This window comes from Alligator sinensis, unplaced genomic scaffold, assembly GCF_000455745.1.
Source record: "Alligator sinensis unplaced genomic scaffold, ASM45574v1 scaffold170_2, whole genome shotgun sequence".
Classification (NCBI taxonomy): domain Eukaryota; kingdom Metazoa; phylum Chordata; order Crocodylia; family Alligatoridae; genus Alligator; species Alligator sinensis.
In genome coordinates, this window is record NW_005842290.1 from 979937 (window position 1) to 993390 (window position 13454).

A 13454-nucleotide genomic window follows, 5' to 3' on the forward strand; every position below is an offset into this window, starting at 1 on the left:
TAGATAAAAGTGCTAAAAAGGCCTGCTGAAGCATGTGAGCTAGACAGACACTGGGCAAGCTGTGTCAAACTGATGTGATGCCTCTTCAGGTAAAACATCAGTTGGCATGGGGGCATGCCAAGCTGAAAGTAAAGCAGTTTCCCCTTCCTCCACATGCCTGTAAGCAGCCAACATACTTAATAAAGACCTGACAACCACTAACTACAACAAATTATTTATTTCATAGATATCAGGGCTGGAAGGGACCTCGGAAGATCATCGAGTCCAGCCCCCCGCCCAAAGGGCAGGAAGTCAGCTGGGGTCATAGGATCCCAGCAAGATAAGCATCCAGTTTCATCTTGAAGGTGTTCAATGAAGGTGCTTGAACCACCTCCAGTGGCAGGCTGTTCCAGACCTTGGGGGCTCGGACAGTAAAGAAATTCTTCCTTATGTCCAGCCTGAAACGATCTTGAAGTAGTTTGTGACCATTTGACCTCGTCATCCCTTGGGGCGCTCTGGTGAACAAACGTTCCCCCAGATGCTGGTGGTCACCCCTGATAAACTTGTAGGTGGCAATCAGATCACCCCTGAGCCTGCGCTTTTTCAGGCTAAAGAGCCCCAGGGCTCTCAGCCTGTCATCATAGGGTCTGTTTCCCTGACCTCTGATCATGCGCGTGGCTCTTCTCTGGACTCTCTCAAGCTTCTCCACATCCTTTTTGAATTGTGGAGCCCAAAACTGGACACAGTACTCCAGCTGCGGCCTCACTAAGGCCGAGTACAGGGGGAGAATGACGTCCCGGGATTTGCTTGAGAAGCATCTATGGATGAAAGCCTTGCTGAGCCTGTCCAGGTCAGCCTGGATAACCTGCCTGTCTTCTGGTGTGGATGCTTTGCCCCAGAGGTTGGTGTCATCGGCGAACTTGGCCAGTTCTGATCGCTTCTGACTCCAGTGTCCACATCATTAATGAAGATGTTGAACAGTATGGGTCCAAGGACAGAGCCTTGGGGGACCCCACTGGTCACAGGACACCACGATGAGTGACTTCCATCGATTACTACCCTCTGGGTCCGACCCCGGAGCCAATTTTCCAGCCAGTGGATCGTGGAGGACCCAAGGCGACAATTGGCCAGTTTCTCCAAGAGGCGATCATGGGACACCAGATCGAAGGCTTTTTTGAAGTCAAGATATATGACATCAATCTCTTCTCCCTTGTCCAGGTGATAGGTCACCTGGTCGTAGAAGGAAATGAGATTGGTCAAGCAAGACCTACCCGCAACAAACCCGTGCTGGCTATCCCTTAAGATGTTGGCGTCGGCCGGTCCATTAAGGATGGCCTCTTTAATAAACTTTTCTAAGATCTTCCCCGGGATAGAAGTCAGGCTGATGGGCCTATAGTTAGCCGGATCCACTTTCCTCCCTTTCTTGAAGATACGCACCACATTGGCCTTCTTCCAGTCTTCGGGCACTACACCAGAGCTCCAAGAGTTTTCAAAGATCCGTGCTAGAGGCTGGGCTGGATAGCTTCATTAGCTATCCAGCTGATGAAGCTGAGAACAAAGAAGTTCAGCTGTTGTTCTGCTAAGGTGCAGTAGAAAGGAACTAGATGGTTGTTAGGGTTGCTTTGCTCTTCCTTTTTTCATAGGAGAACACAAGGGCTTACAGACTGTGTGTGTGACCTATAGTGGATGCCACCAGTTTAAAAAAGAAAACAGCTCTCCAAACCCCAAAGGAAAGAATGTAGATGCACCACGAATGGGATCCAGATGTACAGAAACTCAAAAGAGATACATATTCTAAAGGCTCTCTCTCTCTTTCATTGAATCTAACATTACTAAACTGAATATTAGGAATCTAACTATAACATTAAAAAAGAGATATTTTGATTTAAACAAGCAGTAATATATATACTCTCAATTTAAGTAAACACTCACAGGCAGCTTCAGGATCAGCTCTGTCAGGCGATACTTCTTGATCAGCATCTTCTTCTCCAAACAGCTGACTATTTATTAATTAAAAACAAAACACTAGATCTGCATCATAAAACGCTTAGCTACAGACTGATATATTTCCTTAGTTTCTTATACCCATTTTTAAAGCCTTCCATAAAAAATAAGCAAGATACATCTCCTATACTAGTCTATTGTTTTATTAACCCAGCTTTGTTAAACTTAAGTTTCCTAGAAGTTGCCAACAGAACTCTATTTAGCACTGCCTTTAAAAAAAAAAAAAAAAAAAGCCTTCTAAAAGCTCACAACAGATTAATTCTCACAGCTTCTATAGCATAGAAAACCAAGGCATATATTTGCTTTAATTGGTCCTCAAGCACAATATAAAAATATTTTTAAAAAGCATACTTTGATAAAAGAACAGTAAATCATACCAAGTCACTTATATCTAGAGAAGGAAAATAAGAACTTCTTTCAATCTGCATTTCTGCAGAGCTAGAATAAAATAGAACATGGCATTCAAAACAGAAACATGTTAAAATGTCAAGTAGACCCATCCTACAGTAGGTCTTTGAGCTGTTTTTTAGTTTATGGGAAAGATAAATCTTAGAATAAAAAGTTCACTTCACTGCACTTTTAAGGATCCATGACCTTAGCTTCCTGAAGGCACTATGACTTGGTGCTTATATGGGGACGGGGTGGGGGGGAAGAGGAGGAAAGGAGGCAGGAATGATGAAAACCCACTTTTATCTTCCCTATGCAGGTTGAACAGAAGGATAGCTTGAGCATTACATGGCAAATGAGTTTAAATTTGGAAACTGAACCTAAGATGTATAAGGATTTAGTAGTGCTTGGTTTTTTTTCAAAACTTCTGTTTAAATTGTACTGACTTTAAAACATTTTTCTTAAGCTACAAATCTTTATTGCTATTAGTCTGCCAGCTCAACAAAAGTATTTTATGAAAAGTACCTACAGTTTAGAATTTTAAATCCAATGAAAAATGATGATATAGCAAATGATATCCAAATTTAAATCATGTTCTTTTCAACAAAACAACATAGAACACAATGGCTCACTTCTTTCCTAAATGGAAATTAAAAAGATATGAAATCAGATTTCACTTAATCGTACCTTTTTATTTATGTAACTGTATTTTGTCCATCCCATTATTTATTGTGAATGATCAAACTGGTTCTTCTAAAAGAGGACTAACTTCTTTTTACTAAGGTCATTATACTGGCAAATATGCCTTGCTTTGTAATAAAGTATATTATTCGTTTTAAAGTAACAGGCATACAAGTCTCTCTTATTGATCCACATCAATATGCTTAAGAAACTTACTTGGCAGCTTCTCTACGATGTTATCTTATCTGTCAACTCTTGAAATTCTGTTTCATGAAACAGATTTAGCAAAACTATTAGGAGGTTTCTCCATATTCAAGTTGTAGAAGCTTTTGTGGGGGGGGAAATGATGCTCTCAAGTGTTTTTTTTTTATTTATTCATTCTAATTCTAATTCTTATTCATTCTCATTTTTCATATCAATTCACACAGAAATTATTGTGATGCGGTGAATATTTTTCTTAAAAGGTTTACTTACTTGAACAAATACTTAGCCCATACAATGCAGTGGATAGGTTCTGATGGAGTGTTGCGAATTGTGCAGCCTGGAAAAGTCTTCTGAGTGGGTTTAGGATGACATTCATAACACTCTGTAACTCCCTACAGAGCAAGGAAAAGGTAAATATTTACATGTTATATTGTAATGGCTAGTGATAAGGTGCTCATAGCTAAAGGGTGAAACTGTAAACTGTCTCAACAACCACGAGAAGCATTACCCATCCCAAGCTGTCCAAAAGACCAAATAAATCATATTAACCAGAAAAATGTTACATCATCTAACCTTTTTGATAACGGTTACTTGTCCAAGGTAGCCTGCAGTTCCACTCTCTATAAGAGGAATATCAGCAGCCAGACACATCCTGTTTACGTGGTTACGTGCAGCTGCAAGATGAAAAGTATTTAAGGGGCAATTTGAATACTAAATAAAAAGAAAGCCTGACTTGAAAGGAGAGAATTCTACCTTGAGTGTAATATATCAACAGCTGTGTTTGACACAGCAACCTCCATCTAAAACAGACAAGCAAAATACAGCCCACGGGCCGCATCCAGCCCACCAGGCCATTCTACCTGGACCATGAGGCCCCTCTCAACTGTAGACAATTATTATCTGGCAAGCTATCAGAGGTAGCATCAAGCAGCTCAGGCTCTGGTTGCGATGTGACCAACCCCAACCTGACTCACTACGCCCCCACATCCCAAAAGCTTCTAGAGACCAGAGGCTTCTGCTTAGCAGAGGCTTCTGCCCTGGGGACTCTGTGACTGTTTTCCAGCCCTCCCTCCATCCGAGTGGAAATTCAGGTAATAATGGCCCGGAGGGAGGGAGGTGGACTGCTGGCGATGGCCCCACTCTGTGGGGCTTGTGGGACTCTGGCACTGTGCCTCCATGTGCCACTCCCAGCTAGAGTGCCAGGAGCACCACATGGGGCAGCTCCGTGCCTCCAGCTGGATGGCGCAGGACTTTCTGTGGCTCCTGGCACTTTGGGCTGGGCTGGCTCTGCACAGTGCCATGTGGGTCCCTGTCTTGAAGCCAGAACTGCGTTCTCTCAGGCTGGGCTGAGTTTGCTCTGTGTGGGATCCAGCCTTGCAGCCAGGAACCGCACGCCACAGCCAGCCTGGGCCGGGCCAGCTTCATATGGGTCCAGGACATGCAGCTAGAATCGCATTCTCCCAGGCCAGGCTGGGCTTGCCCTGGGAACCATGCACCACAGCCGGGAGGGACTGGGCCGGCTCCATGAGGGTCCTGGCCACGCAGCTGGAACCACGTGCTGCCAGGATGGCATGGGCTGGCCCCGTGCCACAGCATATGGGTCCTCTGCCTTGGCTGTGGTGCACAGTTCCCAGCTTCAAGACAGGACAGGTGGGGCTGGCTCCCCCCTCACCATACCCCCAACACACACCCACACACCCTCTCACAACTCCCACACACACCTCCCACCCCCCCATATCCATACACACACTGACAATCTCCCACAGTTTCAAGATGTCAACTCCCCTCCCAAAATGAGTACTTCAGGGACAAGGCGAGAAACTTCCATTGCAAAGGTCAGGGGTTAGGGGCAGGACTTCCAGACCCAAGATGGCAACCAGGGGGCAGGGCACCTGTTAAGGGGCAGGGCTACCCTTGAGGCCCTCGACAGCTCACCAAAACTCATTAAGCAACCCTCCAGCCAAAATAATTGCCCACCGCTGATCTAAAGTATAGATTTTTATATATCTATGTTTATCTAGCTATCTATCATACTGCACACAGGAAACTGAGACATGGTACAAACTGACCTGCCTGAGGTTATAGAAAAGATTAACTGTCAGAATTGATATTAGCATCTCTTTACTTCTCGTTTCAACTTCTATATGCAGGCAACTAATTTCTTAACTCAGAAATAAAGCCATAAAAAAGTGGAAATCTCACCTCTGTTATCCAAAGCATTCATAACCAATGTAAATTGACGGAAGAATTCTACATTATAGTCAGGGCTGCAGAGAAGAAGTAGTGTTCAGATGGCTATGGCACAGTAGAAATTAAACATACTGCCCACTTAAAACAGAATTTACATTCTTCATGATGAAATGCATAAACAGAATTTACAACTTGCCTTTACCTCAGTAGTTTTAAAATCTCATAATCCTTCAGAAGTAAGAATATCACTTTACACTGTTTTAAAGGAGCCTAAAGACACTGGAGTTTAAAGTCTGCATGTTTTAGGTTTAAAAATACTACTAAAAATTATCTAGGAAGTTAACAACACAGTTTTAATAATTTCTCTCTGTCTGAACCTGGAAATATGCAAATGTGGTAAATGATGTTTTCTGTCTTCACAAGAAGAGAGATGCAAATGCTTCAGTATTCTCTAGATACTCAGTCTGCACAGTGTGCACCCCCCCAATTATCTATGCACACAAAAAACTCAACATTTTCTATCCTTAGCAATTAAGTTATTTCTACTGATCAGCATTATATGTTACCTTATATTGATTACTACAATGGTGCAGATACAATTGGTTAAGTCTGTTAAGTTACTATCTAATGGAACGTGTCCTTTGCAGTGTCACCCTAATATTCCAAAACAGGGTGAAAATTCCCCTTTTAAGTTTGGATCAGTAGTTTACACACCAACAGTTTTTCTAGAGCTACGTACATTTCTACAGACAATTATGATGCAGAGAGGTCTGTCTACCACAAGGCAGGGGAAGGCACAGTACAGTGCTTCCAATAACTACAAATACCTTGTAATCAAAAAGCAGGATATGCATATAAATTCCATGGGAAAACTGTGGAAAGTATGCTAGCAAAGAGACTAATGAAATAAAGATCACAAGAAATTCTGCAAATTCCAGAAGGAAGGTAATAAAAAGTAAAACATGAGCACTTATTTTAAAATAATCAAGATGTTGCATATAATATTTTTTAAAATTAAGACAAACATACTTCATGATGCTGTCATGATAAGCTATAATATTAGCTTCTGGGTAAAACTGTAACACGCTTTCCTTGGCAACCTGGAAAAGAACAGACAATTGATAGCCTTATATATGTACCATTCATTCAAGAACAAACAATACTGCAGACTTAAAAATCCATTACTAAGGTCTCATGGATTTAAAATATTGCGTATAATCAGTCAACCAACACTTATCCCACCACTGAGAAGATATAACAGATTTAAGGAGTTACATGACATTTACTATCATGTAATACAGCTGCTGTATCATGACATTCATAACATGAAAAAAAGAACTTGATAATATTGGTTAGAAAAAATTCAACTTGAAACTCTCTCTTACCTGCGCTTTTGACTTTCCAACATGTTTCTTTTGAAACAAAAACTGCCTGTTGAGGTTGCTCACATCTATGGTATCCAAATCAATCTACAAATACACAAGTACATATTTAACAGGACAAAAAAGTACTTCTGGCAATTTGTCATGAAAATAAATAGCACTCTTAACATTAAAGATTGTCAACAGCATGGGATATTGCTCTAATTGCCCGGTTTTCAAATCCATTGCATCATACCAAGTTATTTACATTTACAAATAAAAATGTTAAATCCACAACTCATCTAGTTGGCAGAATCAACATTTTTTACTGTAAACTTAAAAAACAAGTGCATTTTACCTCCCAGCCTTCCAAACTTACTGAAGTAAACACAATAAAGGCTTCTGAATTATGAATGCAATCCATAAAAACTATGTACTTTTACATTTAAAATGGAAAAAGTACTAGACTTCCAGGCAACGAGGGAAATAAAAAATAACTTAAAAACCTGAACTCTCTAAATTCTCAGTTGTGTATTCATTTATTATACTTGTATCCATACAATTGTAGTACCTGTATAGTGTACTCCATACACACACCCCCACCCCTACCTCAAGGTACAAGGGGGCTCGTGAATGCTGCGATGCTGGGGCAGATGGAGTGTCCCACAGGAGCACGGAGGGCTCCCCAGCAAGCTCAGCAGCAGACCTGGAAGTGAACCAGAAGCACTTCCAGGTCCACTGGGGAGTGTGCGAGGAACCCCTTTGCACTGCCGCCGCGCGCCCCCCCCCAGCTTGGCAACTGGTGCCTCCTGGTTGGGGGGGGGTACCAGGGATCCCCCTGCAGCCAATCGCTGAGCTGGGGGGCCTGCGCGCTCCCCGGCAAACCCAGAAGTGGACCGGAAATACTTCCAGTCCACTTCCAGGTTTGCTGCCGAACACACACGGGGGGGCCCCCCCTGCACTCCTGTGTGATGCTCCATCTGCCCCAGCATTGCAACGTTCATGAGCCGTGCCTGGTACCTCAAGGTATGTAGAAAAAAACATTTAAAGCTGTGTCTATGACTGAATCGCTGATTCTCTGAATCAGCATTGAATCTTCAGATTCGGCTGAGCTGAATCGGGGACAGCGATCCAAATCAAATCACTGTCCCCAATTTGGGCCAAATCCGAATTGAATACGGCCTGTTTCGTGCACACTATACATACATACATACATACATACATACATACATATATAGGACAACTGCAATAATTCACTTAGCTTCATAGCCTAACCATAGTATCAATTTGTTGCCTACTGCATAAATTGATGGAGTACTTAGCATTTTCCAGCCCTACTGTCTACTAGGGCTGTGCAAAATGGCACTGTTTCATTCTGCCTTCAGTTTCGAGGTCTGAACAGAACAGTGTTTTGTATCAAATATAATTTTGAGTCAGAACAGCCTCACTGTTTCGCTACTGTCTACTTTGTAACTAACTGTATTCCAGTTAACTTCACCATAAACAGTAAATGGGAAGCTGTCAAAGGGTAGCCATTAACAGCTTTAAAAATTATAGGAATTAGTCTGTCTCCCCTCATTTTCTAAGGCAGCAGTGCCAAAAACTCCTCTACCAGAAGTGCCAAAGTCAACTTCTAATGCACACCTTGAAAATTAGGGGCACTGACAGATGTGGGCAGGGGGATGAAGAAACCAGCACCTTACCGGAAAAGGAATCGTGTCAGTCTGACCTGGCTCCCCAGCGTTTGTATAGCTCACGTGCTTCAGTGGGGCTTTTTGACGCTTTTATTTAACAGCTGACTTAGTCAGGTATTAGGATAAAAACACTGAAAGCCCCACTGAAGCGCATGAGCTTTACAGATGCTGGGCGAGCCGGGTCAAACGGATGCGATTCCTCTTCTGGGTATGTGCTGTGCTTGGTGTGGGGCATGCCAAGCTAAAAGTAAAGTGCTGTTTGTTTTTCCACATCTGTCAGCACCCAAAGAGAGCTAGTCAGCTTCAGGGCTGCAAATACCACGGCACTGACAGTACTGGAACCCAGTGGCAGCCAACCTTTTTGGCATGTGCGCCACAAATTAGTCCCTCACCCTGAAGCACCATTTGGATCCTTTTCCCATGCCCAATTTACTGCTTTACTTTCTGCTTCCTGCCCCATTTGCTGCTGTGCTGCCTGTCCCCTCCCCAATCTGCCATATGCCACACACACAGGCTGCTTACAGCACCTATGCCACAGGTTAGCCTTGTCTCCTGTAATCAATGACAGTGAAGTATATGGTGCTGTTAGTGTCTACAGGAAGTCTGGATAAGCACATAGCCTTTTTAAGTCCTGCAACTATTCACTTAAACAGAGTAGGCTTGTACACAAGTGATCAGTTGCTCATCTTCATGCACATCACTGCAACTGATTAATAATAAGGACAATGTGAGAGTTGGTGGGGGAAAAAAAACTACATAACCCCTCCCCCCCCCCCGGGCAAGCCGATCTGGGTAAAATGAAAAATATGCACATGCCAGTTCAAAACACATATGCATATTAGTTTGCATGGAATTCAAATTGATTCTCCTATCTACTTTAGGGTAACATTTTCAGAACTGGGTGTAAAATTAGTGATGCCACATGCAATTAAGATTATTTAGTAAGAATTCTCCTTATGAATGGTATATATTCTGTAGCTCCTTTGCCATATTTTCTTTTTAATAGAACAAATAAAACTGGAGTTATTTTTCAAGCTGTAATTAAAACAAAACAATTAATTTTAAACCAGTGTTAACTCAGCTGCATTCTAAGTATGTAGTACTTTCTGTTCCTTTTTTTGCTTGCATGTGTAGCTTAATTATTTAAGGAATGAAACTCTAGCTGAGACTTTTGAAGTCTAATACACAGATGAGATGAACTACTAGTGCAGCCAAGTTTGTCTGCATATCAAAATTTCTACACATTTTAACAAAGTTTTGAGGTACTGGATTAGATGACAATTCTGACAACAACTAGGCAACCAGTGAAATGCAGAACACAGATTGTCCATGGCGTCACCCAACTTGATCGCTCAAATTCACAATCGTTCAAACTCTGCTGTGCGCAAGACTAAGGATATCAATGAATATTCATACGATCAAGCTGTTCACTAAAAATGCCACAAAACAGCCAAGCTGTACAACTCAGTCAAGATGGCATCTTCATGTGTTAACACTACCCCAACAGCCCTTCTATTTTCATTTCCTATAAAACTTTTACTTTAGTTTTCTTTAAGCATTAAAAATATCCTTCTACCCCTAATTATCTCCTGTTCTAGATGGCAGATTTTATTGGAAGCCCCACTCGTACATTTCCCACCTCTCTCACCAGTCTATGCATTCAAAGCTGCAGCATTTGCGCATAAGTGAGAACCTCAAAATAACATGCAGTAGTTTTCCCTCAATTTCTGCGGGTTCTTGATATGTGAATTTGCTCTCATGCAATGAGCATATTTACACCCAAATTCGTTATATGAGAGGTAAATTCACTCTTATGTGAAGCATAGCTGTCCCCCGCCCAACTAGAAAAGTCTGTGTGGGGAGGGGAAAGGGCCGTGGCCCCATCCACCCCAGCCCCAGCGGCCCCGGGAGCAGCCGGTGCCAGCTGCCTGCAGCCGCTGGGCTGCACCATGCTCTACCTGCCCCCCCCACACCTGGGCTCACCCCAGCTCCTGGGCTGCACCGTGCCGTGGTGCAGGCAGCTGGTGTCAGCTGCTCCCAGGGCCTCTCCAGCACAGGCTGGGGCAGCATGGGGTGCAGCACTCACACCAGCCCTGGCTGCAGCAGCCCCAGGAACAGCCAACACCAGCTGCCTGCACCAGGGCATGGCACAGCCCAGGAGCAGAGGTGAGTGGGGACAGGCAGAGCACGGTGCAGCACAGCAGCTGCAGGCAGCTGGTGCCCGCCGCTCCCAGGGCCGCTGTAGCTGGGGTGAGTGCCGCTCTGTTCCCTCTGCTTTGCTGCCCTGTGCAGCCCCAGGAGCAGCACCCCTTCCCTAGTCCCAGCCTCACTCACCGTCATGGGAACCTATCTCTATCTGTTACATTGTAAAGTGGGTTCACTTTATGCAAATTCGATTTATGCACCGTTCTCTGGGAATGCATGTGCAGCATAAATCAAGGGAAAGTTGTACTACATTAAAAGGGAGCACATCTTTATTAGGCAATATACCTTAGAAGTTTACCAAGCAGGGCAAGTCCTTCTAACATTACTGATCAGTCTAAAAAACCCAGCAAACCACCACCTCTTTCATGCCAAGTCTTAAGCTTCAAACAAACAGGATTGTCAAAGAAAAAGTAGAGAAATATTTTTTTTTAAATTAAGAATAATCTTTTTATTGTACTCAAATTGTAATAGCTGAAGAAATTTTGCTAAAATTCCAAATCAAGCCATAATTCCCAGAGATCAGGGCTGGAAAATGGAAATCTGTTTTAGAATTGTATGTTGCACTGAAATCCATTCAACTTTTATTGGAGGAAGTTGCTGGTAGTACTATAATATGGACATCTTCATGAAAACTAAATTTTCTCCCTTTATCAGCTCTGAATTCTTATAAACTACCTACATAAAACACTTGTTCATTCCTCCTTTGTAAAATACTTTGAAATTCTCAGACAAAAGGGATTTAGTTATAAGTGCATCCTCTAGTTAACATTATGCATTACCATAGTGACCAATTTTAATATTTCCATCTGTAATGTTTTTTATAAAAAACAGCAAAAAAGAGATCCAATTTCAAAGCTATTTTCCAGCACAGACAGAATCTTTCATAAGCAGACTATTTAAAACACCAGATATTGGCAGCTGTTAATGTCAAACTTAAAAAGAAGAAACACAGTTCAAACTGATAATCTGCCCCTTTCTACTCTGAGGCCTACTGTACCAAAATATTACTAGTTATCCTTATAGTTGTTGCTATTTTATAGTAGTAGCAATCTATTTTAGTGGATTTGAAGTAGATTTTTGTTTAGCAAGTTAAAAGGAAAAGGGACCTTAGAACAAATGTATTAAATGTTTTCTAGGCAAGTAGGGACCAATCTTTTTGGCAGGCATGCCACAAATTAGCCTCACACTCTTCCCGAGTACCACTATGATCCCTTGCCCTTACTTGATCTGCTGCTCAGCCTTCTGCACCCTGTCCAATCTGCCTGCCCCTCCCCAATCTGCCGCATGCTACACACAGAGGCTGCCTATGCCACTTGTGGCAGCTTGGCCACCCCTGGTCTAGGTTTGATTATTAGATCGCCCTCTTCTTGTCTCATCATGGCACATTCAATACCTTTTTGTCAAGTATACTTAGCTCAGTTTAACATTTTCCTGATCAGCTTCAAGATCATCCCTACAATTCCCATCCTCCATCTATACTTTGCTATCTTCTCTTCCACTGCTTTTGTACACTTTAGGATGGAGTACATTTTTTTTTACAACTCAGATAATGAATGTTGGATGATCTGCTTCAAGTAGCAACATACAGTAACAACTATATCACAAACACCAACTGATTTCTTCATATGGTGGATCACAAGATCCTACTTTGCACAGTAATTCTCATTTGGCTCTCATGGCATTCCCCCTCCCCATAGCTAAATATTGCTCTATCAAACTGAGTAGTCAAAAACTAAAAAGTTAAAGAATATCAAATCTATGGCCTGATCCAACTCCTACTGAAGTTAATGGAGTTTGATTGGGTCCTACAATAGGCTCTCAACCAGAATATCTACATACGCAACTAACGCGAAGCAATAAACTCAACCAGAACATCAACCTTGCCCATAATTCTTCATTTTCTAAAAAAAAACATCCAAGGAACAGAATTTTTTGCTACTGTTGAGGAGCTACAAGAGTCCACAAGTAACAGGTTGAGGGGGAAACAAAAGAAATATCACAGCTAAAAAGAAAAAAAAGCTGGTTTTCATCTTCTTCTCAACATTTGCTTCACAGATGCCATATTAACGTTGCGCTGGATAGCGGCAAGAGACTGAAACCAACAGGGCTGCTAGCGCGGTACAGTCAGGGCTGTCCCCAGGGGGGCAAATCGGGGCAAACACCCGGAGGCCCCGCACTTTGGGGGCCCCGGCGGAGCGGCCACAGCAATTCCGTACTTGGCTCCGCCCCCCCGCCACCGAATCTGGCGCGTCCGGCCACTTGGCACTCCACCCCCCACCCAACCCGAATCCGCCGCCGGCTCGGTTGCTTCTGGGCACGGGGCCCCGCACAGGCCGATTTGCCCTGAGGCCCTGCACCCTGCTTGGGTCGTCTCTGGGTGCAGGGCGGTCCTACCAGCAAATCGCCTGCATTCACCCAAATCCAAGATGATGCTGACTTTAAGACCCCCTCCCCCCCACCAATAATTAGATCCCATATAAACCTCTTCTAATTTTTAACATATGGGATCTAATCATCAGGAAGACCAACTTAAACGTGCCTGGCCCGGCGGGCAGTGAGGGGACGAGTGCTAAGGGGACCATGAGGGACCGGTGGGAAGGGGAGGTAGTAAGGAGGCAGGCACCTGGCCCCCCTTCATTCACCCCCTCAAGACTCCGGCTCTGGGGCACGAGGCCGGGCTGAGGACGCGGGGGCAGAGGCGGGCAGTGCCCGAGGGGCGCAGGGGGCAGCAGCAGCTGTAACTCCAGCC

At 43.5% G+C, this 13454-nt stretch overlaps 1 protein-coding gene across 1 annotated transcript in view; it reads right to left on the minus strand.

Moving 5' to 3' along the window:
* The window catches only part of UBA2 (ubiquitin like modifier activating enzyme 2), a 24162-nt gene extending 17246 nt beyond the window's left edge, over positions 1–6916 (minus strand). Inside the window, exons 1-6 of the mRNA XM_025209482.1 lie at positions 6831–6916; positions 6475–6545; positions 5458–5522; positions 3829–3929; positions 3526–3647; positions 1912–1979 (exon numbers count right to left, since the gene is read on the minus strand). Coding sequence (XP_025065267.1) covers positions 1912–1979; positions 3526–3647; positions 3829–3929; positions 5458–5522; positions 6475–6479 — 361 coding nt within the window. The 5' untranslated portion in view covers positions 6480–6545; positions 6831–6916. The remainder of the gene's footprint in view (positions 1–1911; positions 1980–3525; positions 3648–3828; positions 3930–5457; positions 5523–6474; positions 6546–6830) is intronic.
* Positions 6917–13454: the final 6538 nt, after the last annotated feature.